General features: G+C 37.9%; 1 protein-coding gene across 9 annotated transcripts in view; it reads left to right on the forward strand.

The window, feature by feature from the left end:
• Positions 1-26,546, forward strand: part of KIF21A (kinesin family member 21A) — an 87,510-nt gene that overhangs the window by 17,564 nt on the left and 43,400 nt on the right. For all 9 annotated transcript variants that reach the window (XM_050323483.1, XM_050323482.1, XM_050323484.1 and 6 more), the window contains exons 2-7: positions 12,612-12,834; positions 14,113-14,295; positions 17,165-17,314; positions 18,014-18,148; positions 21,393-21,560; positions 22,962-23,077. In XM_050323483.1, coding sequence (XP_050179440.1) covers positions 12,612-12,834; positions 14,113-14,295; positions 17,165-17,314; positions 18,014-18,148; positions 21,393-21,560; positions 22,962-23,077 — 975 coding nt within the window. The remainder of the gene's footprint in view (positions 1-12,611; positions 12,835-14,112; positions 14,296-17,164; positions 17,315-18,013; positions 18,149-21,392; positions 21,561-22,961; positions 23,078-26,546) is intronic.

Raw genomic sequence — 26,546 nt, forward strand, 5'->3', positions numbered from 1 at the left:
CCAAAACCCAGCGACAGAAACATACAACATATATTTAGCGGAATATGAGAATATTTAGAGAAGACTTCAGCCAGAAAGTTCTTTTCCATGCAGGATCCTCATTTAGGCACATTTTCTGCCAGAATTGTTTTATTAAAAAAACTTTTGATTGTGTTTATTTCTTGCCTTTCTTCAGGGTAATGCATCTTTGTGTGCTACAGATGTAGAACTGGAGATGTGTAATTGAAGAGATCTGAAGATGAGAAGTTACTACCCTGCACTTACACAGTCCCCTGTGTAGTGTCATGTAAGGCTGTCTGGACTGGATGAAAGGCTGAGCAAGTGAAATGGCGACAGCTCAGCCCTTGCTGCAAATGTTGCTGCACTGGAGAGCTCCCTTTCTGCTAACTTTGGGATGTGAATGTGTGTGTGGCTTTCCTGTGAGGTTCCAGATTCCACTGGATTTCTTGCACAGACGATGTTGAGTGAGGCTCAGATAGAGCAGTACCAACTCCAAACTTATTCACCAGTCAACTGTGATGAGTCCCATTCTTCTGACTTCTTGTTACTTAAGCTCCATTTATTTCAGCTTTCCACTGGTATTCCATATAAATGCTAAATATTCTCTTGCTAACTAACTTCCTCTTCACTACATCTGAAAGTCAGCCTGAGTTAGCTGAGCAAAAGATTATGGCCTGTGGATAACTCAGGTTTTGCACCTGGTTGAAACTTTATGGAGTGTTTTTAGAATCAGTACCGAGAGACTTGCAAACTTCTCAGCTTCATCAGGGATTGAAAAAGGGAGGAAGAGTGGGATAGAGTTTGGGGACTGTTAGTTTATATTTGCCTGAAATGCTTGCTTTCAGCAAAAGAGCATCCGGCATCGTACTGAGCAATCAGTTTGGAGCATGGCTCAGTGTGGGAAAATGCTACCTACTGAATTTTTAGCATAGTTTCCTGAACTGTCCTGACTTTTAGCTAACTTTCTGAGGTTTTCTTTTAAAGCCAATAAAGAGCAGCATGGTGGTCAAGTCTTCAGTGTGCAACTGAATACAGTGTCACTGCATAGGAATGGAAAGATGGAAAAATTATCTTTGAAGTTTGATGATGTAGAACCTTGCAAATAGAATGAACAGACATAAAGAAAATAATTAAAAGTCTTTTTTAAGACATTTAACAGTGTGTAGCCGAACCAGAAGGACTGAAGAAGGTGGATAATACTGTTTCTTTCTGGTTTGCAAGTTTAAAAACAGACAGTACTAAATAAAGTACTATTTCTATTTTTCCTTATTCCAGAGCTGGGATTTGCCAACTCAAAGCTTTCAGTCATTGCTTGAACAGTCTACCTTCTGTTTTGAAACAGAGCAACTTCTGTTCATTAGAAACAGTCAGCAATAAATATGAAGAAATTTTCTGCAGTTTGCTTTGGAAGTTGGTGTATCGGGTGTTATGGATACAGTGTGTTTTTTTGTGTTGTTTTTGTTTTTTAACAAGGAGTGGCAGAAGTCATACAGTGTTTTCTGTTCTAAGAATGTTGCACTGAAAGTTAACAGAGTGAAGGCACTATTCAGAGCAGATTATTGAAACACTGTTTTTAATTGTCTTGTCCCCCTGTGAAGTCTCTGGTTATTTTAGAAGTGTTAGATAAGCAGTCATTGCAGTAATAATTAATGACAACTTGTAATTTTTTAACTGACCTGACCCTCCTGTCCTTCTGTTGTATTATTTAACTGTAATTGCTTGGGAAGTGGCTTGTAGCTTTACCTGTAATAAGTATGTTGGTAACTGTGTTTGTTTTGAGTTGGCGAAATGTAATTGTTGGAGCTGTGGTTCAGAGGTATAAAGCAACCAACCAACTTCCCTAAACTTGAGAATATATAACTGGGAAGATCAAGCTTGTGTATGGAGAGGAAAGAAATGAAAACAATTTTCAGAGCTACAGTAGTCTTGGCATGAACATGTAGTGATTTCTGGACTGTATATCTAAGAGCTGGGAGCGTAAGTGAATATGTGTGGGTGTTTAAAAAGGAAAGGGAAATCTGGGTTGCAGAGGCAATAATGGAGTTCTTTGCTGCAGATGTAGGAAACCTTTTAACTTTGTCTAAAAATAATAGAGTACCTATTTTTAAAAATTAGGCTATTTGGAAGATGTAGTGAACTTCTAGAACAGGCATATGTTTAACTGAAGAAGAAATTGAATGAAGCCTAATGTTGGCATGACTGATGGTTTTTTGGTCATCTGGATAATCTTGCATTACATCTGTTTTCCCCTCCTATTCAAGAAATATTTTTCTTGAATAATATAGAGTAGTGAATAAACATTGGTTTTTTTGCTTTTTTCTGAATATATTTATGGTACTTATCCTTGATTTCTTAAAGGCCTTTTTAAGTTGTAATGTGAGGAAGTTCCCAAACATATGTACTTCTTTGTAAAATATTTCACTTAATTGCATAATAAGTAGCTAAATAATTTTTGCACACTCTTGCAAAATAGTGTCATTGCTCTACAAGTAGGAGTGTTCAGCTTTTAAAACAGAAAGCTACTGTCATTTCTGTGCCTTCAATTAAAAATACTACATGGGCGTTATTAGATCATTTGTCGGTCTAATGATGCTACTGGCAATGTTTTTTTAAACCAGCTGTCTCACAGAATTGTGTTTTTAGTAAAGTTTGACTCTGGTAATCAATTACAACAGTTGTTACAAGTGTGCTTTATAAAAAGATTTGACATCAACCACATTTTTGTTGAGTGATGTACTTTTCATAGGCTTGGTGCTTTTGGATGTGTTGGGCTGATTGGTCTCTGGTTTACAAGAAGTGCCTGAATTACCTCAAAATCCCTGAACTCTAAATGTGACTGAATTTATGTTTGGACGTACTCAGACTGTGGTTTTGTGCTTTGTTGTTGTTGTTCCTTCCCCTTTTTCCCCTTGCACCTAAATGAATGTTATTCTATATCTTCATAAAGCAGCAGCGACTACAGTGTTCTGGGTGGTTGCATAGTCTATATTCACCACATTATTTTTGACAGTGCATTACAGTTGTCAGCTGAATTTTGACACAAACTTCTGGAAGCAAAGTGTCTGTCTCTAAGATACTGGCAGCACTTGTTATCATGACTCATAGTACTAGGCTGCTGGGCTGTGCACTCTTCAACAAGCCTTCCTTAAACTGCAACTTTTTTTTTTTTTTCCCATCTTAGGGCACTTATAATGGTATTTGCTTAGCACATTTAAACTCTGTTAAGCATTCAGTCAAAGAGCAGAAAGATGCTACAGAAAGTGTATTTCTTTTCCTGGTGCTGCCCTTGTTACATAATTAATACCAGGCTCTCTTAAACAATGTGACTCAGCCTCTCCTTACAGCTACACTTCCCAGAGCATTCATTCCTGCTTCCCAGAGCAGGAATGATGAAAGCTGCTAACTTCTGCACTAAATCTACATTTTAGAGGAAAAAACCACATAATTTTCAAAAGAAATATAGGGTGCTGTGCTCTTTTGTGTATAGAGTTGCTTTCTTCATGAATCCTTATCCACAGAAAGATATACTTGCTGGTTTAATTGGCCTCTTCATATCCATGAGCACAGTAGTTGTAGACACTGGTCTGGGGCCACACCAGAAGACCTTTATTTCCACTTTTCTTTTGAATTTGTGACCTTTACATTCTGTAAGTTGTGTAACTGTCAGGTACTATTGCCATAAATTTTTCATAATAGTAATCTATACTGGTCTTTGTAATTGTCAGTGCTAGTGCTTGATGTGAAACACTATGAGTGAAGACGGTGTTTCAAATTTCTATGCATGAGCTTATTAGTTATAAAAGCTAAAACATGTTTTTCAACAGAAACCTTTAACTTAGAAAAAGCAAGTGCACTCCTGTATGAGAGACAGATTTCATGTACAGTCCTTCATTTGCTTTTGGATATCGGACTTGGGATATAAATATACCTGGAGCACAGCCATCAAATTGCAAACTGGTTGAATCCTCTGGTAAACTACAGCTTTAGTGACTTGGAGCACTCATCCAAACCCAGAGCCATGGATGGCTGTGCTTCCTTGTAAATTTTTTGGTTGCAGTTTCCCTTGGTTGTGTATTTCCTGTGTTGGCTCAGAAGACGTTTCTTTGATTTCTGATGAGCCTTTGGAGATTTTAGGTTTCCCAGAACACCTGGGGAAGAAACCTGTTCATGTCTGAGCCAGGTGTTTGGGATGTCTTTGCTGTTCTGTCAGCTGTGGAGTGATGTCCAGAAGTGCAGTGTAAGCAGAAGAAAAGTTGGAAGTGTCTGTAGGGTTTTCTAAGACTAGAGGCTACCTCTCCAAATAAAAACTGAAATGAACCAGCACATTCTGGAGTTTCTTTTTGTTCTTATTTTAAAGGTGATAAATATTCCCAGGGATTATATTTTCAGGGTTAATCCTTAAAGGAGAAGTAGCCAGTGAGTGACTATTGTTTCGACGTATGCTCACGTAAACCATACAACGAGGTGTCCAGACCTTGAGACAATGCTGACCACACTAGTAGTACAGCTGAGCACTGTGTTCCACTGTGCACCAGAAATGCTTATTTATGCCTTTTGCTCTCTAAAATTACTTGTTCATGCTCCCTGCTGGGGAGAGGCAGTTACTTCAGGCTAATTAGCCACATGGAGATCTGGTGTCTGTAGTCCCTTTCAGCACTGAAGCATGTTTGACCCCTGATTGCTGCAACTCAGGTCTCTATTCTGCCACTTCATGGCACAATGAAGGTGTGTCTGCATTCTTATATGGTATGATATTAATTTAGAACTTACTTTTACTTAACTCCTTATTTCATTTCTTGCTCATAAATAATAAATACTTTGTCTTAGTTCATAAATTATGCTTTGCTGCAATTGCTTAGACCTCATTTTATCTAAGATATCAACTTATTATTTTTCTTCAGCTTTCTGAGAGAGGTGAGACGTGTTGATAAGAAAACTAAGGCAAATAGCATAGTAGGACAATTAAAAAAAATCTGTTTACCTTTGGCATTGGAAAAGACATTTCTGTTTAGTTCTACTCAAACTGCACTTGGATTTGGAAGTGTGCCCGTTCAGTGCTTGGCAAGCACGTGGAAGCTTATGGTAGTGCTGCTTTTCCATCACAGATGACCTTGTCTTGAACTAGAAATAATCAAGGCCAGTACAAATCCTGAAACACAGTTCTCCCTTCTCTCTTTCTCTCAAAAGTCAAATTGTTCTCAAAAGCTGTGGATTTCTTTGCTCACTAGAGAGTAAACTAGTCCATGAGAAACCATACGAAAGAGCTTTGGATAAAAGCATTCATGTTATGAAGAAGGATGTTGGAGGTCATCTAGATCTGCTGGAGATTCTGTTAGCCCTCCTGTGGAAGGTGGTGTGAGGAAGAGAGCATGTGGGGCAGTAGGAATTCTGTGAGAGAGCAGGCCTGGATGTTTTCCCTTTGCGTTTTCTTTTCTTGGCAAAAGCACAGGACTGTGCCTGTCAGTGTGAGGGTGCCATCTGTGTTGCACAGCCTGCTAGGCTGTTACAGAATTGCACAAGAATTAATCTGAAATCATACTGCTAAACTGTGTCCTGGCTGGCTGTAGTGGCTGCCCAGAGATGCAGCTATTGTACGGCCCTGCAGGAACCACGGGAGAGCAGCAGCCTGCGGAACTGCCTCATCCTGGCACTGCGAATGTCATCTCCAGCATGAACTAAAAAGCTAATGGGGAGATGAGCTGACCAGACACAAGCTACTGAAAAGGGTAATTGTTTTATGAAATTAAATTTTCCTGTAAAAATAATAATAAAAAAAATAACTGAAGAAGTAGAGCTTGAGCGTAGAGGAGGAGAACTGGACAAATCTAATTATGACAGTGGTATATTTCCTCAATTTAATTTAATTCCAGTTTTCCATTTGCTACCTTCTCATTAAGTGTAAATTGGAAGTGACAGTGTGCAGCACTGAAACAAAATATTCTCTGTGTATATATTTGAATAGGAAAATGGTTTTTTTTGTTTGCAGTAAAATAAGTTAGCTATTGAAAATGTAATATTAGAGCCCATTTGGTCATTTAGTGCCTGATTTTGCTGGATGTTTTAACTTAAGGGTTTTTTTTTGGTTTGAAGGGATGCTAAACCTTTTTGTAAGTAACTCAGTAGGACTTTGGAATAAAATCTGGATTATATAGGTCATGCTTAAGCATTTTTTTACTTATTTTAAGTCCTTACTGCATTTTTATGTCCAAGACTTATCCAGGAATTTTTATCCTCTGGTGTTGCCAAACTTGTATCAAGATACCTACTTCACATACCTGAAAGTTTTTTGGTGTCTAAAAGCAAGTGTTGGTAGATGTGCAAAACATCTGCCTCAGTTGTGCTTGCTAGGAGGTGTAAGTTTAGGCCGAGTAATGCCTGGACTCTGCCTATCTTCTGCGGGCTCTGGGCACACACACCTGCTGGCAGCACTGAGCTCAGTCTAGACCATGGCAGCTTTATACAAACACTGATGGGAGCGGTGCCCAGATCTTATGTAAGAGTGATTGAGTTACAGTCGCAGCAAGGTGGTGTCATGGCCCTGGCTGAGTGACTGTGCCTGTGCCTCTTGCAGGGGAAGCGGCAGGTTCAAGGGTGGGAGCTGACCCATGGAAGGGGAGAAAGACTTGGTGATGTGCTGGGTGGCAAATAGGTGCAGCTTGGTTGCTGAGCTGTGTCTTGTGTGAACACTCAAACTTGTATATCTGTAGTTGCATGTCCTTTTTACTTCTTGATACCACTAAGTGTGATAACAGTGATCAATACCAGATCTGTACCGTTAAGTGTTATTACCCCACAGAAACTCTCTGTGGGTGACAGTTGCTGGTGGGAGCCTAGAGATTCATTCCTGCACCCTTTTGGATGTGTTAACAAGAGGTAAACCTGGCATTTGTCATTTGCCAGACCTTTTTGTATCCTTAAAGCTCATTGCATTCAGATGCTATCACTGTGTCTTTTGGAGGTGCTGTTAATTATAGAGCAAGATTCCACTGTGTGCTAGCAAAAATACTGAAAAGTTTATGCGTATCAGATGTCTTGGAGATGTAATCTGTTCAGCTTTCTTTACTCATTGCTTGCTTTGAAGGGAGATTAATGGGAGTGATTTGATGAGCATAAATGGAATAGAAGGGTGAAGGAATTCTGATGCTGAAGTAAGAGCAGCAAAGTGTTTTCTTTTCTTTTGGTTTTGGGCAGCATTTGTTTCCCAGTTCATAGTGCCTGCTATGCTTCAGTAAATACTTTATTAGGTGCTTCTGGATTTAATATTTCATATACCCACATGTGAAACTTAATTGTGTGAAATTTAATAGGCTTAGTGTAGTAAGAGAAGGATTGAAGAGCCCTGGGTTTACAGGTTAACTTGCTTCTTGCTCAGCACAACACGTGATTTGAATTCATGCTTTTCTGAGCAAGGTGAAAACAACCCTTTCCCCATGGAGAACTTTACATGGAACTTGTAATCTTGCCTTTCCAATGCACAACTTCAGGATAGTCACTGCTATCTGAAAGATTAATCTGTAATTAGGTTTTTTTTCACTTTTCTTTCTGTAAAACAAGAATAATTTGATGCTTCGCCTTTTTAGATCACTCTTAGAAGTTCTCATGTTGTTATTGCTATTCTGTAGAGGTGCTAAGAAGGCATGCGGTAAACATTTTGATTGTTAGCTTTTGTTAGAGTAATATTTGCAGTTTTTCACATAGAGATGCAAAATTAAAATATTGCTGGTCTCATTTAATATATGAAATGAGATTAAGGGGTGACTTAATCATAGATGGATGGAGATTGCTGGGGTAAAATTAAGTATTGGAGAGGTTCTTAAATGAACCGGCACAGAGGTAAAATTGTTCAGTAGCTGAAAAGGGATGTGTGTGTAATTATATCTATCTATATCCTTATATATCCAGATAGTTATTTATATAAATGATATATATTGAAGTCACTGGGACAGTTTTTCATCCCAAGAAATAAACTAAGAGAGGATGCTTTTCAAGGAGATATCATGATATTATTTAGTTTAAACAGGTATCAATTCTGTAAAGTCTGATATCGTGCGTAACACAGGGTATTGACCTGATGATGGCTGTAGTCCCTAAACTATATTATCTGAGTCTATTGTAGCTGACAATACCTGTAGCAGAGACATTGTGCCCCTGTTCTGCTGAGGGATTAGTTCCAGTACAATACAGTGCATTACTGTGCAACCGCTGGCTTGTTTAGCATTCCCTAATTTGACAACTTGTCTCAGTGTGCTGAGACAGGAGAGATTTAGGGGATTAAGCTTCATGTGTGTGGCCTGGAGGTGCTGCAAAGTACATATAAACAAGAATTGGGTGTGTTCGTGCTTTGGAGAGGAGGAGAGGGAAGTTGCCACATCTAAGGAAATGTGATTGGAAATAGGTAAGAAACACTTGATTGTATACAATTAAGAGAGTAGCCTGAAAAACAGGTGAGGTGGGGCCATGTAGAAGACAAAATGGATGAAGTCAGATTGGTCCTGGAGAAAAATCACCATGGCAGACTACCAGACTGCAAGCTGGGCAAGGAGAGATGACCAAAATGAAGTCTTTCACATTTTTAAAGCGTGGGTGCTGCCTGCTTTGCTGACAGAAGTGACCACATTAAGGCATGAGAGTGGAAAAGGTTCAGCTGTAAGCAGAGGGAAAAAAAATCACTTTCCCAGTTGATCTGTGGAGTGGAAGGGGAGGAAATGTTCCTATAGCCAGTGCTGGAGCAGAATCTGACTTGCATGAGGACTGTTTATGTGCCGAGCCACACATTCAGTACAAACAGTAAGACTTTGAGAGCCATGAGGTTCAGGTAATCCACTCACACTGCTCGTAAGTGGCCAGAAATCAGATTGAAGGAGAGGCATCTGTTGCTTTCTCATTTAAGGTCATCATATTAGCTTGGTGCTAAACTTATCAAGAGAGCTATGTAGATTTCAGAGCACTAAGTATCCCTTGAGCAGACCTCAGGTTGGGTGATGAAAATCTCTTGTCTGCATATCCTTTTTTGGGGAAGGTGACTTTCAAACCTGATGCAGCCGTGATTTCTCTCTGGTTGCTACCTCCCAGGTACATGGCAGAGTGGGACATTGTGTAAGAGCAATCAAAATGAGAAGGGAGTCTCTCTTTGGACTGAAGCTTCCCTGATGTGTCGAGTCTTGCTTTGTTTTTCCTTTGTGCTGAGTAAGTGCTAGTGAAATGTATTTTTGTCTTAGCACTTTTTTCAGATTTAGTGGTAAGTTAGGGAGGAAGGACACCACCACTGCTGGGTCTCTGAATGTTGTGTTACAACGCAGGGGAAGCGACTGAACCAGTAACAAGCTGCTAGTAGTGACACAGATTTCCTTCAGCTCAGCTGGTGTCTGGAATGGTGTCTTGCTGAGGGCTGATTACGGGTGGCTGATGTGTATAGGCTTGCTGTCATGCAGGGTTTTGTAGCAGCAGAGCTCTGGGAGGTGCTGCTTGGCTGCAAGGCAGGGACCTAGCTGGGACAATTCTCATGGGAAGTCTCTGCTGGGCGACATCGAAACTGCTCACTTTACAGTCCTGTCATCACTGTAATAACTACTATGCAAATCACTGATATTTTAGGCATACTGTTCCTCTTTGTGGTCACTCTGAGCCTTTACTTAGCAGGAGAAAGAGAAATTTATTCGGCACCTATCATAATTGAGTCAGTTCCTCAGTGTAGAAAATTAATTTATTTTTTTAAGCGCAGAATAAAAAGATATGAAGAAAACCTTATTTGTTTTAAAGTTGTCAACTTCATTCTGCAAGTTAGTGGTAAAAGCCTTTCATAAGGTGGGGGGGAAGTTGGGTTTCTGGAATGCTTGATTTTGGAAATGTGTTTCCCATCCAGATTTTTAGAAAAGGTCTTCCTAGGCTTTCTTGCACTGGAAAACAATGACATGCCTCTGGAGTTCTAAAAGCCCTCAAAGTTCATTCTTGTAAGGACAATTGATGGCCTTTTTACTGTCTGTGCTGGATTAGTGAAAGAATAAGAGTGCTTAGTCTGAAAAAGAAGCTTGCCCTCTGACAGACTTCACGGCATTAAAAGAAAACAGCAGAATAACCTACCGAGTTGGCATTTTCTAAGTATTGTTTTAGACAGCGTGCTACAGTGTTTTATTTGTTCAACTTTCCAGTTGTGTAGAATGCTTTTAGAAAAGGTATATAATTAATTTCTCTCTGAAGACTTTCTACCTAGAAATAAAAGCTGTTTTATTACCAAAAGTTCCTTAATTTAGAGGGAAAGTAAATGTATTATGAGCTTCTGTACATATTAATCAGGTTTTGTGTTTAGTCTGCACAGGTGCTAGTGGATCAAGTTGGCTGTTACTGGAGGAGTTATGTAAATCATGAAATACTTTTAGCATTCTTATTTCATTTAAAGAAAAAACTCTTATGATAATGATGTTATTAGAGAGAAAATCTGTGACCTATATTACACACTTTGTGTCCTTAAATGCAAATTTTATTTTACACATTATGTGATCTTTCCTTTAATGACATTTTTCAAAGGTTTACTTGATTTCCATTCCACACTAGAGGGTATGCTGACAAGGGTGGTACCTCCTGATCATAAGTGAACTTTCCATAATGGAATTAATGTGTGGAAAACCTTTCAAATAAATTATGGTTAATCTCTAGTGTCACACATTGGGATATAATGAAACCCTTAGAATAAAAAAATCTGAAAAATACTCCTGATAGCAATGCACATCCCTGAATGAAAAATTCAGAATCTGCAATAAAAAGTAGATATATCATGTTTTGGTGTTGGTGTTGGTGGTTTTGTTGTTGTTGTTTTTGTTTGTTTTCTTTGGGTTTTTTTGAAGCAGGATATTTCTAACTTGATCTGAAGTGTGTCTTGATATAATTTGATATTATAAAATATCATACTATTTTATGATATTAATATATGTGCTGATATAATTTGAATTAGTCTGCAGCAGGCCACTCAGAGCTGTTGGAGACTTGGTGTCTCTGCATCGGCAAGCGTTGGCACAGTCACAGTAGATCAGCAGGTTGCTTCGGGCCCTTATGCTCCCATTAGATTTTGGAACAAGTTTTGTGTTTGGAGTCAAGCATTTTGGCTTAGTTTCCTCTGAAGGCGGTGTGAATTGTGCACACTGAAACTGCTGTGTGATCCAAACCAACATGTGATAAGTGAAGATGTTGGGGAATTTACTTCAAGACAGCACAGCTACTCGAAAATGTGGAATATGAGATAATTATGTGCCTTTAAAGTATACGCTGCATACAGATCTTTGATACTGTGTAACTAAAAGTAGCCACACTGAGGTAAACATAGGTACTTGAAGCTTTTATATAAATGGAGAATCTATATAAAATATTCCATGATTTTGTTTGTATGTAGCTGTACTGCTGCTGTTTTATCAACCTTATTATAGCCTTCTTTGTGCTGTCTTTTAAGCTGCACGCATCTGCACACATTTGGTGTGGGGTGTTTTTTTGGTGTGTTTGGTTCTTTTTGGTTTGTTTTGTGTTTCTGGGGGTGGGGTGTGTTTGTTTTTGTTTTGTTTGTTTGGGTGATTTTTGGGGTTTTTTCAGGGATTTTTTTTTTTTTGGTGTGTGTGTGTGCTACTTTGGGAACTTGGAAATACTTTTTAAAAAAGGGTGATTTTGTAAACAAATTATTAGTTAATAACAACTAGAATAATATGTTATGTTTACCAGAGTTTTCTTGTTGATAGATAATCATTAAGCCAATTGAATCACAAAATTCCACAGTCATTATTAGTCATGAGACAGTACATGAATTCAATTTTGACAAGACTGAAAGAGTGTCAAGAATGCAGAGGAATTAATAAAGTGATATACGAAGTCCAAGGTAGCTATATTCTACAAAGTATCTTGTCAGAAACCGAACAAACTGAAATAAAAGCTGAAATTTGTCTCAGTTTGAAGATAGTGAGGAATGAGACACTCTTACCTTTAGAACTTGTTAGATACTGTTTTCTTTTGTCTGAAGGTATGCTTCTTCATTGAAACCGAACATTTCACAGAAATTCTGACTGTGAAAAAGCTCCTATCCTGTCAAAGGGAAGGAAGAAATATGAGCCTTCTCCTTGCTGTCATAGCTCTCATATCATGTTAAATGAAAACCTCCCTGCTATGTAGGCTTTGGTGGGTCCCTGCTCCCAAACTGCTATTTAAAATATCCTGTATTTTTTTTTATGTTTATCTTCCTTATAAAAAAGCCTCATATAATTAAAATTTCTGGGTTTATGGTGAAAGCATAAAGAAGAAAGATAAAACTGGAAAACTTGATTTGAAACCAAGTATGAAAGTTACTCTTCAGTAATGTGTACTGCGCATACAGAAATATTCAGAGTTCTAGGCAAGTTGTCAGCTTGAAGTAGGTGAACCTTCAGAAAAAATGTCATTTGCATGGGCAGTTTTATGACTGGGGTTCTGATATAGTCAGTTCTGTGGCTCAGACAACTGGAAACCTCCTGGCTTGGTGAAAATTTCTGATTTTTCAACCAGTAAGGACTTCTTCTCATCCCTTGTTTTTATTGTTTGTGTATTCCTTTTTTGATGATGAGAATTCCTAATAGTTCTTTTTATCTCTTCCAAAACAGAATTAGACCACAACTAGCCAAAGAGAAGATTGAAGGATGCCATATTTGTACATCTGTCACACCTGGTGAACCTCAAGTGTTCTTGGGAAAAGATAAGGCCTTCACTTTTGATTATGTCTTTAACATTGACTCGCAGCAAGAAGAGATCTATATACAGTGTATAGAAAAGCTGATTGAAGGCTGCTTTGAAGGCTATAATGCCACTGTCTTTGCTTATGGCCAGGTAAGGTTCACAATTTTATTTTGAAGTATTTATAAACAGTTTCTTGCAACTGATTTTTCCTGTAAATTTTGAAACTCATGAATCTGTTTTTTAGCATCTTGGATTTATTTTCAATGAGTTATCTTGTAGGACACTTGTTAGGATTTTATATGGATTCTGTGTAAACCGTCAATGAAAACACAGAATATATATAGGCAGTAGATCTGAAATTAATAGTAATGCTGAAAATAGTATCGGTCCATATAATTCTACATTCACCTTAATGCAGCAATACAAATTATTTATTTAAGCACTTGACATTTAGAGATACCTTGTAATGAGATTCTGTTCTGAACAATTGTCCAACCCTCTGCATTTTCAGACATTTCTGGGAATAGGAGCTTTATAAAAATAGATCCTGGGGAACTTTGGACCACATTGTTTGTTTGTGGGCAAAATGTAGAGATCAGACTGCAAAGTCAGAAAACTTTTCATAGAGAACACAACCTCTTAGTACACTGAGCACACATTTGACTTCTCAAAACTGAGCACAATGTAGAGAATGTGTTACTGTCTTCTGAATATTCCTTTAGGAATTGATTGCATAAAATTGGGTCTTGCATGCTGAATTTTCACCACTGTTAAATGTCACGTCTCAGGTTAGCTACGTGAAGTCTAATCCTAGTGAAACAAAGCAGTTTGCAGATCCAGTTTAGCAGATTATGTTTAGCTGTGCGATCCTATCTTTGTCTTAGACTTGACCCACTAATTAAGTGAAAACACAGCACTACCTTGTCTTCTGTAGGACTTCACATTCAATTAAGTTAATTTCCCAGTGAACATTCTTCAGTAAAAAGTGAGAACAAGGGGAGTATAATACCTGAGATATTTAGACATGCTTATTAAGGGAGTAATTTGATCTATTTCAGTAAAGAATTGCGAATATCACTTCTACCTCCAAAATACATACTTTAATTAACAGCCTTGGTTGAAAACATTAACTCATCTTTTGACCTCAGAGACAATAGCTCAAGGCTGATGAAAACTGCTTAGGGGAAGTTTCCAGGGGAAAGGTTATGAAAGATTGAACTGGTCTCTGCCTTTTTGTATGTGGTCTGTGGATAAAGAGTAGAGTTGATCCAAATTCTGCTGTTCATTCATTTTTCAAAATGACTCATTGTTCTGTGTGTTAATATTGTAAAGATGACAGACTGATCTAGCACTGGTGTTAGAAACTGCATTTCTGTGATGATTTGGTGCTATTCGTGCATTGTAGTGACTGCTCCTTTTTCAAATTAGACAGGTGCTGGCAAAACATACACCATGGGCACTGGATTTGATGTCAACATAACAGAAGAGGAACAAGGCATTATATCACGTGCTGTTAAGCACCTTTTCAGATGTATTGAAGAAAAAAAACAAGGTGCTATTAAACAAGGACTTCCACCTCCAGATTTTAAAGTGAATGCACAGTTCTTAGAGGTAAGTATGATCTGTGTTTATGGATGTAACTTTGTGGGTTTTTTAGAAAACCAGTTATATATTTTTTCTGGTTTCTTCTTTTGTATTTTTTTTCTTAAGAGATGTTTTGAATTAATCTTCAAGTTTTTAAAAGGAAATTTTATGGGATTTGCTTCAGCTCTTCAGTTTATGAAAAAGAACCTTTTTAACTTATTCCAGTTATCTTCATACTTCCCTTTATAGCATTATTTTGAAGCACAGAAATAGTTATGTTGGTCATAACTTACCCTTTTCTGTAGTATGCCTTTGTTTGTACAGCCTGTTGCTCATGCTTGTTTGTAATTCTTTGCAAAACCTTATAGCAAGAAACTATAAAAAAACCCCTCAATTGTGCTTTGTGGCTTTGAATAGTGACCACACTTTGTCTGCTTTTGCCACTTTGCCATAGATTCTGTTCAGGAGGCTTGTACTTCTTTCACCAAAGAAGAAATCTAGCATGAAAATACTTCTTTCTGCACTTCCTATTGGTTTAGGATTGGGCTTCTGTGTCACTATTCCCTTTTTCCTTAGACCCAGAGAAAACTCTGTCAGTGCTGTGGCAAAACTGTTCCCCTTGTGTTTTCTTGTAGACACAGTTACTGGTAAAGAGGCTGTAACATCTGTTACCTTTCTGACCTGCAGCAGCTGTTGGTTTAAGTCTTGCAGGTTTTATGCTGTCTCCTGACTGTGGAACTACTTTTTAAATTGATTGATTTGGGTGTAGCATATTTACATTCACTACCAAGCTGCAAAATCTGACACTTCAGGCACATGGACAGGAAGAATCAATTTAAGGAAGAGCAGGTGTAAATTTGTATTGCTTAGTTCAGTGTTTATGACTTTATCTACTTTGGGAGTGGAGAAACTCCATTTTTATTTTACCAAAGAGAAAATATGTTGGTTTTATTACTTTTGAAGTAAATTAAGTACTTAGTCATGTGTTCCTCTAACTGTTCTAACGATTAACAAGCTGGCAGTAGTTTTGCACTGGTATGGGTTTGTCACTGCTAACCTTAAGCAGAGCTCTTTGTTGCTCTGGCTAATGTTTGCCTAGAGAGAGTCGGGTTGAGCACGTGCTGTGGGAATGCTCTACTCTCCCCTCTGTTTCTACATCAGGGAGCTGCAGCTTTGCTTCTGCTTAGGCAGCTGCAACATGAGAAGTGTAAAGAGCAGTAACCAGTGGGGTTCCTGAATTTATTACGAGTTTTGACGTAACATTACAAATGTGGCTGACTCCCAAAATACAGAGCAGTAATTAAATGCTACAGGGAGAATTATATGAAGAATTGTGGGCATTACGACGTGTTTCAGATGAAATGTGCATACTTGAAACCTGTCTTGTTTATCTAATTTAGAGAAAGGTTAAATGATGTATATAATATTTTCTTCCTGAACAAAATGTCATTTTTTATTGGTAGATTTTTTAAATTGTTCTACAGAAGTTAGAGTTTTCCCTGAAAGACCTTTGTCTGATTAGTTATGTATTATACACTACTCTTGTATCAGAAAGTGTCCTCTTCCTGCCATCCTATCTACCATTAGAGCTGAATTGCGTAAACTATAATTTACTGATTGAGCAAGTTGAAGCAAGTTTGTATATTGGAATAACTTTGAAGTCTGACAGCTGGATAACTGTTAGGAACAGTGGCTTTTGTTTACTACTTTCTTGCCTTTCTTTAGTTTGCTGCAGTCTGCCTCCCTTGACTCCTTGATTTCCTACTTTGTCAAAAGATAGGCATATGCAGTCCCATGCAATTGCAGGTGCATTATCAGAATCTCTAAATTGTGGCATAAGTTTGTTTGCACTTGTCAAGGTAAAACATTAGTAAGAAAACATTCCTACTTTGAATATCTGTGCTTAATAATTAAATACAATTCCTTTTTTTAATATGTAAAGGATTAAAAGCATCACATTCACAAACGCTGAGCATTTTCTTCTCAGGGAAGACTTTTTGCTTGTGAGAGGAGAAAGTCACTTTCAGGGTATGAGAAAGTACCCTGGGTGAATACAGATCTATTGTAGTGGTTTGCTGACTTTTACCTAGGGTTTTTCATCAGGAACTGAATTAGTCTGACCTGAGCTCTGCTGAAATGAGTTGGTATAACTAAATTAAAACCTGGAAATTTTCCAGTGTTCGTCAGTAGAGACCTGAGCCCTGAGATTCCCAGTGGGATAGTGCTTTATTTTTCCCCCGATAGCTTCAATTGGCTCTAAACACCTTTTGTAAAACTCAGAACACTCTTATGTAGTACAAAAGCCCTGCTCAAGAAACCATACCATAGTATTTTTGTACTGCTACTTGTTGTTTTTTTTAAGAAGCAGCTTGCACAAAAACTATTATATGTCAAATTCCTTTGAGAGCTGGAAGAGTTTATCTAAACAAGAGACATAATTATTAAGGTGTGAGAGAGGGTATGAGGAAAGGTGTGATGGCAGGGAGAGCAAGTGCAGTGAGTTGGAAGTGTTTGGAGGGTGCATTCAACTGAATCAACAAAAGAAAAGCCCAAGGTCAAATCTGAAGGCAGCAGGTGCCTACCACAGAAACCACTGCCACTCTTGTTCTGCTGGCATCGAATGCCTTCCCTTCCCTGGTCCCACTGAAGAATAACCTCTCACATCTGGCAACTGCTTCTTTGGATGGTATAATAGAAAGTTGTGCAGGTCACTTAATTTGCAAATGCTCTGTTATGTCCCATCTTGTAAGTTTGGATGTTTCACAGCATCCTTTTTTGGGGAGCTGAGACATTTGGATTTTTACAACTTCTGGTATGTGCCATGCACAGATTTGTTAGTCTTTGGAAGAATTCCTCCCTAAAGTGATTTTTTTTTTTTCCTTTTTCTTCTCCTCAGCTTTACAATGAAGAAATTCTTGATCTGTTTGATACCACACGTGATATTGATGCAAAGAATAAAAAATCAAATATTAAAATACATGAAGATTCAGCAGGAGGAATTTATACAGTGGGTGTTACAACCCGATCTGTGAATGGAGAATCAGAGGTGATAATTGAAAATAAATTACTCTGTCTCATACCAAGTACATTCTAAAAATGTTGTCTGTATGTTTTGATGAGCAGTTAAAATTTAGAGGTCATGCTAGCTAGTATCTACCTCTTGGACAATTTAAGTATGAAACTTAGCTAAATTTTTTATCTTCTTAATTTCTGTAGTCTTAAATCTGGTAAGTGTTTGGTATTAAATGCATGCTACTTTCATTTAAAGCTAGGAATAGGCTTTTGTTAATAATATTGTTCTACTGGGAGAGAAAATTTTGGCTGTGTATGTCAGTCTGATCTCCCAAATCTTATATATGTTACTTTTCTTGACTGGTATAAAATAAACTGCTATGAAATAAACATACACATTGCAAATCTAAATACAAATGTTACTGTGTTCCATGTTTTTAAATAAAAGGTACAAAAATCATACATTTTTTGCTACAGGTCAATGAAGATAGATATGTTACTACCAGGGGACAGTAAAAAGAGGCATACAAAGATACATGGATTTTCTTTCAGGAATCACAGAAAAATACTTTTAGTTTGCTAATTTAAGAATCTTTGTGCTTTTTTGGCTTGTAGGAACTGAATTCATAGCAAAGAGAAAAAGTTTAATTGTATATCAAAAACAGTAAGTGTTATAGGAACACTTTTTCTTCAGCCAGCAAGCAATGCAATGTATTTCTTGTGTGTTTTCTAGATGATGCAGTGCTTGAAGCTGGGAGCTTTGTCTCGAACCACCGCCAGCACTCAGATGAATGTTCAGAGCTCACGGTCACATGCTATCTTTACTATACACTTATGTCAAACCAGAGTCTGTCCTGCATTTAATGCTGTATGTATTTTTTTCTGTTATTAAACTTATACATAGTAGCCATTTTTCAAAATGGGGAAAATTTTGGCAGCCACTGCTATTTGAATTGCGCTTAATAAGGATGCTGCAGTCATCATAATGCTCGATGAATTTGCTAAGCATTATAATAATTTGATTTAATCTGTGCATATGTAACCATTCTCTAGCCAGAGGCAACCATAAACTGCAGCCTCTTACATGAACCTGCCTATTTTCCTCTAGCACTTTCTACAGTCTTTTGTTGCGACATACACAAGCAAGAACGTTAAAATGTAATTTGTCTTTAATTGGGAAAGCACTTTTAAGTGTCTTAGCAGTGGGTTTAAACTTGCAGTCAGCTAAGTGAAACTGCTTGGATATTTCAGATTAGGTTTTTTGTTGATATCCAGGTAAGGCACAAGTGGAAGATCATTAAATTCTGAGGCTTACTGTATTTATTTTAAATAGACATATATTTGGGGTGCAGGTATTCTGTTATGTGCTTAGCTTGAAATTTAAATTATGAGTGAACATGGTGCTGTTCTGTAGAAGTTGTTAGTTGCTGTTTGTGTATCTTGTAAAGAGGAGAGTTCTAAATAAATCCACATTACTGAAAACTATGGTACTTTCAGGGGGACTTAACTTGGTTATTCTTAAGGTAACAAAATGCATTTTACCCATAGGCATGTGGAACAGTGAATTGGATTTTCAGTGCTTCTTGGTGGGGTTACCTTTTTTTTTTAATGCTACAAATAATCATTTGCAGGCAAAATGAGGTTCCCTTCCTGGTCCTTTGTGGTATGTAGACCTGCTTTATACATGTGCTAAAAACACTTCTTCCTGCTTTCCATGCTGAAACTGTGGATCTGGTGGTGTGGTCAGCTGTCTTCACTTGGGAGGGACTGGCATCACACTCAGCCCAGATAGGGCACCTCAGTCACTGTGTGGTGACACTGTCTGCTTGGAGGTTTTTGCTGAAAGCTGTCTATGGAGAGTGAGAAGTCATCTTGGAGCCTCATTTTCCACAGGCTGTTGGCACAGCAGTCCCTTGTGCTGATGCACTCGCAGCCTTCCACATCAGCTGAGCTGCTTGCAGGACTGTTGCTTGGCTCTACCTTTTTTCTTACAGAGGCTTGTTTTAGAGGAATAGGTAGCCACCTTCTGCCTTATGTCAAACTGTTTTGTTTCTCCTTTACTTGGAAGATATGTACAAGATAATTTGACTGTCTGGACAGTCTGACTGACTGTGTTTCTATATCCTTCATCTGTGAAGACAGCACCCTCTTCTTTCCTTGTGGAGTTTAGGACAGTGGAGGATAGACCTGATGTTGGCCTCTGAACACTCCTAGAATCTAAATTAATACAAGCTATTATTGGGTAGTCAGGGTAGATGTAGCTCAAGTTTCTGTAGACAAGAGTTTTGGGAGACCTTTGTTACTAGGGCAACGCAGTTTCTCCTTCTCGGATGACAGCGCTGGCTCTTTCCCCTCTGTGTAGTGGCTGGTGCCCAGTGCTGGCAGGCAGCCAGGGCTGCAGTGCACAGTCACACTGCTCCTTGAGTTCTGTGCACACCATCCATGCTCTTAAAAATTTCTAGATGTACATTCTACTTGCTAAATAAACGAGAGTGACAGGGTGCATTAATCATTACTTTAAGGGCTGGGAATGAGAGTCAGTGTAAACGTCAAAATAACAGAAATAATGATTTCTGGTCTTTTGGAAGTAGCACAATTCCCGTTCTCTTCTGTAACAGCTACTAAAGGAGGCCACTTTAGAAGCATGAAATATTTCACTACCTTGAGAATGGTTTGGTCTGCAGAGACGCTCATTATCCCTTGCACTAGCAAAGGGAGCTGTGGGCTAGATGAGCAAGGCCATTGCCACAGAGTGCCTGAGGGTTTGTGTTGTTGTTTTGACTTTTTTTTTTTTTTTTTTAAACAAAATCCAGAACAATCTACCTTACTGTGATATAAATTCCTAATAAAACTTGTTGTTCGGGCTGTGAGAATATGTTATAAATCCATACACTCATTATATGCTTATTATGTGATACTGTGACAAGGTAGTAGAAGTTGCCCTGCAGTGGATATGTCACTAGGAAGGTCAAGAAGTGAGTGATTTAAAGATTTTTCTTATTGTTGCTTTCCTGACAACAAATCTAACTGCATGTAGAGTAAAATAAAACTCCGCAGTATATGGTACAGCTACACTAATTGGCAGGAAAAAAATTTGGGATTGTCCAATGAAAAAGGGTAAGTTTGTTGCTGTGCTTTGGTGTTGCAACATACTTTTATATCCTAAAAGCATACTGCAACATCTCCCTCTTTTCTGTTTTCTAAAGCTGGATAAACCTTTATTGATTTAAAATTCCTGGCAGACGTGGAAAGACACAAACAAAAAAAAACTTTAAAACAAACAAATGGGGTTTTCTGGCTGTATTACTTAATGTTTCCCATTTTTAATTACTTTTCAATGCTTAAAATGGACATGAAGTGAAAAGAGGCTGAGGCTATGGTACCTGCCCCTACTGCAGCGTGTTCCTGGAGGGACTCCCTGCGCTGATGGAGCCTTTCATGGAGTGCCACTCATTATAGCATACCTGGGGGAGGAAGGTGGAAGGGAGAAAGGAACCTCTTCTTCCTCCGGTGTTCCCCCTGCTGTCTTTATTTCTGGTCAAGTCCGAAGTGCTAGTGGAATACTGACTGCTAGGAAAAATGGCTTCAAACAATAATTCCTAAAGTAAGTTGAAGAACCATGCCACAGGGAAGCTGATGATGGGGTTTAGAGAGGTATAAAATCAAAATATCTTTCAGTTATTTGGTAGGTTTAATGAGCTAAGTGGCTCTGGCAATTTTTGGGGTAATATTGTAATTAAGGTGTGGTTTTTTAAAATCAGTTTCTTTTGACAATTGATGCAAGACTTGTATTTCTGAAGGGGAACAAAGTTTGTTGCCTACCTTACTGCAGACTTGTATATTTTAATGTATGTATCCCCCCATTTCTACATCAAGAAACAATGGTAGCTCATACTTTAAGTAACTTGTATTCATGTGTATCTAGAGCTGAGTCTTCAAGAATGTTAGTATATATGATTAAAATGGAGATAGTTTTGAAATATACTGTTGTTATAAGAGACTAAGCAGGTGGTCATGACATACAGCTAGTCTTGTAATTAATTGTTGATTGAACTTTGCAAATGTTAATATGAAAGATCTTACCAAGCCTTATGGGTTCTTCTTTACTTCAGGATAATGCCACTGATAACAGGATAATATCTGAATCTTCTGAGATGAATGAATATGAAACTCTTACTGCCAAGTTTCATTTTGTTGATCTGGCTGGATCTGAAAGGTTAAAGCGAACAGGAGCTACAGGAGAAAGGGCAAGAGAAGGCATTTCCATCAACTGTGGACTAGTAAGACTATACAAATATACAACATAGTGTAAAACAACCCTAGACAAAACACTTTGAAGTAGGAATAAAACTTGTAATTTATAGCGTCACTTTTTTTTACTTGTCTGAGTACTGGCTCACTTAGTTTTTTGTTCACTGTAATAAATGTTTTACTTAACATTTACAAAACTGCACTGAAAAGTAGAGCTGGTTGATTATCAGTGGAGATTATAATTTCATGCCTTTGTTTTGAAATACTTGGCTGTGTGGAGGCTCTGTGCAATTTGCTTTTTAAGACACAAAATACGTGTCTATTTTATATGTGAAAACATTTTTTGTTCTGGGCTAGTGTGCAGTGCCAGTGAGGTATTCCATAATTAGAACTTCTGTAGTGATTCTCTTGCCATCATGACAGTTGTTATTTTCTGTAGTTATTCTGCTTATATTATATGGAAGAGAAAGAATTCAGTTCAATCTCATCATTAACATAAGCACAAAAACAATAGGAATTTGGTGATTTGGATGACATAGATGTATCCTTAACAAATAGGATACAAAATGCATGAAGGTGAAAATCAGTGTGATAAAAATAATGTACAACCACAAAACTCTTACAGTGAAGTCCAGCCCTCAGTTTTGTGAAACAGACTGTGAGAGTGCTTTAAACCCTTAAAAGCAAGCAACCACAGCATGGGGTGTGCCTACAGTTCTCCAGCTGCTGGGCACAGCCAGCACATTCCCAGGCCAAGAACTGGCAGGACAAGGCACCACCTGGAGCCATGTTCTTCAGTTTGACAAATGACTGAAGTGTCTGCAGTTGCACATTAAAAATGATTCCACAGCCAAATATTAGCTTGTTTATAAACATGAATTAGACCCTCTTAGCAATGAAACAGGATGGTCATGGACTACATAATTTCAAGCCTCAAATGCTCACATCTTCATCAGACACTTATTATTTAATATCTGTAGAGGTAGTATATTCTGGGTCTTTTTCATATAAATGCCCCATATTTTATTCTAAATGTAGCATAAAGCAGATGGATAAAATTAATTTGTAGCCCCTGCTAGAAGTAGAGATCAACTTTAATCATCATCAAAAGTAAATGTATGTTAGATGAGGTATTTCTAACTTTAGTTTGTGACTGACATGAGATATCAATAGACAGTGCATACAAATTGTGCTAAACCCTTTGCACTTGCAGGTACCAACCTGCAAGTCATCTGATGCACTGTTGATAACACAGAAGTTTCTACACGTTTACTGTAAAATGTAAAAATCTTCAGAAATATTTTTATGTTAACTTCCATGAGTACATTCATTTTCTCACAATATACTGACCCTGGTTTTTACTGTTTTTGAAATAAAACTACTCAGGAACTGATTCTGACTTCTGCATTACATGGTTTGGTGTTTTATAGCTGGCACTTGGCAATGTAATAAGTGCATTGGGAGATAAAAGTAAGAAGGCAACTCATGTACCATACAGAGATTCAAAGCTTACAAGACTGCTTCAAGACTCTCTTGGGGGAAACAGGTATGAAAACTTGGACACTTTATGTATTTCATTGTGAATGAGCATGAATGAGTTTATAATCTTCAGAAAGTAAAATAAACATTAAACAAAACAAAAATAGCCACTGGGGAAGATTCTGAAAATAAATTGCTGTCATGACAAAAATGTTGTCAATGAAGGGAAAAGATTTTCAAAGTGGATTTTTGCTTTGTTCTTTTCACTGCTGTTATAGTTTTACTAGATATGAGGCTTTGAGGTACTTAGAAGTTACCATTTCCAAGCATGTTCTTTCCATGAACACATCTTTAGATTGTAGATAGTATAAATGGTAAATTTTGCTTATATCATATTTTAAAGTTGTGATGAGTTTCTGATTTAGAGTTTTGAGTGGTTTTGGTATTTGGTTTTGTGTTTTGGTTTTTTGTTTTTGGTTTTGTTTGTTTGTTTTTGTAAGTGTATTGTTTGCTCTGACTGCCATGCACAGGAACTTGGAGTCAGCTTGCGATGGCACTGCCATCTCTTTAAAGGTTATATATTTCAAGCTATGGAGTATCTGTCCAGTTATCCGATGTTGGTTTTGTAGCCTAATAAAAACAAACTAGTGTTGTCACCAGGGCTGTTGGTATGAACCTGCCTGTATATATTCTGCATATACAATGAAGAGAAGCTTTGGCCCATGAAGGCTTTATATAAGAAAACGTGGACAAATTTATAAATAATAATACAAATTTTGTATGTGTAATGTTAATATGTCCAAATACAAGAGCAACCATAACTGAGTATATTTTGGTAGGGTAGTACTCTTATTGCTTATGTGATTCAGTATGCCTGGCTCCTATGTTTAGGAGAGCAGGAAGTTTTCTGGGCATTTCACAAAGGAATAGGGAGACGTGGAAGGAAACTTTAAATTGTTGCTCTTTTCTTCAGAGTGAGAACTTAAGTAACGCCTTGAAGCACTGCAGTGTGAGGAAAAGCAGAGCCAGACAAAATAAGTAAAATAAAAACTAGACTTTTCAGAAGTACATAAGGGTGGAAGAAACTTAAGAATTATGAAAAAAATCAGCACAAAGCAAGAGCACAGCTCTTCTCCTTCACTAAATTTTACGTCAAATATACCAGCTAGTGAGCTTTTTTGAAACCACTTCTAAAATCTCAATTCCGTAGAAGCATTATTTGACTCCAAAATATTTTCTCGTTTTACAGCTCCGCTGCTCCCCCTCCTGTTCTTCAGGAGAAATGGCAGAGTTTAGTGTACGATGGTGTCGGGTTTAACCCCGGCCTCCAGCCAAGCCTCGCACAGCCAGCCGCTTGCTCACTACCCACGGTGGGATGGGGGAGAAAATTGGAAGGGTGAAAGTGAGAAAGTTCAGGGTTCGAGATAGTTTACTAGATAAAGCAAAAGTCACGTGTGCAAGCAAAGCAAAACTAGAAAATCACTTAGCACTTCCTATGGGCAGCCGGGTGTTCAGTCATCACCAGGAAATCAGAGCTTCACCCTGTGTAGTGGTGACTTGGGAAGACAAACACCATCACTCAGAATGTCCCCCTCTTCCTCCTTCTTACTCCACCTTTATATGCTGAGAATGATGCTGTATGGTCTGGAATGTCCCTTGGGTCAGTTAGGGTCAGCTGTCCTGGCTGTGTCCATTCCAACTTCTTGTGCACCCCCAACCTCCTTGCTGGTGGAAAGTGTGCAAACACTGCTCAGCAGCAGCTGAAACATGTCTGCATCATGGACACATATTGGGTGTTTTCAGCACAAATCCAAAACAGCACATACCAGCTACTATGAAGAAAATCAGGTCTATCCCAACCAAAACCAACACAAATGTACAGATAGCAAATGCTACCCCAGAACATTTTCAATTATACTTATGTATTTTCTTTTTCTCTTTTTCTGACTGATGCTAAATGTGTGGATGTCCCCCTCCCCTTATTTTTTATGTATGTGACATACATGCTAAGACATCTCAGCACTTTATATATATATATATATATATACACAACAACACATTTTGAGCAGTTTCTTATCCCTGCTTTGGCAACCAAAATGTGTGAGAAAGTTAAATTTTAACAAATATGCAGTTTTTCTTCTGGGGAATCATATTTAGATTTCTTTTAGGCTGTTCTGCAGCCTTCCAAATTCCACCCTAGGTATTACAGTCCAGATTATTGTTTCTCTCTTAAAAAATTTGTATCAAAAATGTACTAGTAGTGATTTGGGTTAGATTGTAGTAAGTCCTGAGTTAACAATGATAAAATCACTATATCACTTTACTATTCTCATCATAATCCTCATTTTAAGTATAGTACTGTAACAGTTCTGAAGCAACATTTAAATATTAATGTTTCTTGAATTATTCAATAAAGAATATAGAGCATTGGTGTTTTAAAAGGAACTTTATAGTGTATAATATGAAAAATGAAAACTTTCATAACTTCAGGAACAGGGAGAACAGTTTAAAGAAGTGGTAAAATAAAGAGAGTAGAACAGCTTTAAGAAATCCTGATCCAATACAATTCAGATAGGAAAGTGGAGTTCAAGTTGTTCAGTTTTCAAGATGGAGAGAATTAGTCCTCTGAGGTTTAGAAATGTAAGCTCCTTCTGAACTGAAAACAGAAATATTCTTTATGTCAGAATTAAAAATTAATCTTGCATGCTCGTCTTGAGGACTAAACTCAAACAGTTTGGAGAACTGACACGAAGATACCCACAATGGCTGAGGAAGAATTGCTGAAACTACATGTTTTTTTCAGTCTGAGGCTAGTTACTCTTTCTAGTTTATTTCCCAGTGTGTATGGTGAAGGTAGCTGCCTCACAGAGGGTTGCAGGGATTCATTTGTTTGTCACGGTCTAAAATTATAGAAAGTGAAGATCAGCGTCTAGCCTGACTGATGTAGATATTGCTCGTCTGCCCTGGAGACAGTGCACTCTTCCTAATGCTTCACCTAAGCTGTGATATACAGCAGAGAAGCAAACTCCTTTGAAGCCTGGAGAGGCATACTCAGTCCATTAAATGCAGGTATTTTGCCCTGTCTGTTGAGAATTTAGGCCATGTATGCACCTTCAGAGTGATCTGCAGCTGGAATTCTGGTTCTGACCCCTCTAGGCCGTTCTCATCTGATGTGAAGTGAGTATGCTACAGGGAGGGAAGGAAGGGACCTATTAAATGATGAAACCACTTCATTGGAATGAAAAATTTCTCTGCTTTTTTTCTACTTCTGTTCTACCTGAGGTAGACAGTAGGTACATTAGGCATGCATGGACAGCTAAGATGAGTATTTGGGCAACCTGCAGATGAAGTAGATAGGCACCTCAGGAATTACAGTAGGCAGTCCTGATGGCTGCATGGTCCAAATCACTGTATAGGAATTTAGATTGATCTTAAATCCCTAAATCTCAGTTTATGTATGATTAGGCAAAGTGAATGTAACTTGAGAAATGTTTCTGGAAACTGCTCAGCAGTAACTAAAACATATCTGCATTAAG

The sequence above is a fragment of the Myiozetetes cayanensis genome, unplaced genomic scaffold (assembly GCF_022539395.1).
Source record: "Myiozetetes cayanensis isolate MyiCay16 unplaced genomic scaffold, myiCay2020 scf3, whole genome shotgun sequence".
Classification (NCBI taxonomy): Eukaryota; Metazoa; Chordata; class Aves; order Passeriformes; family Tyrannidae; genus Myiozetetes; species Myiozetetes cayanensis.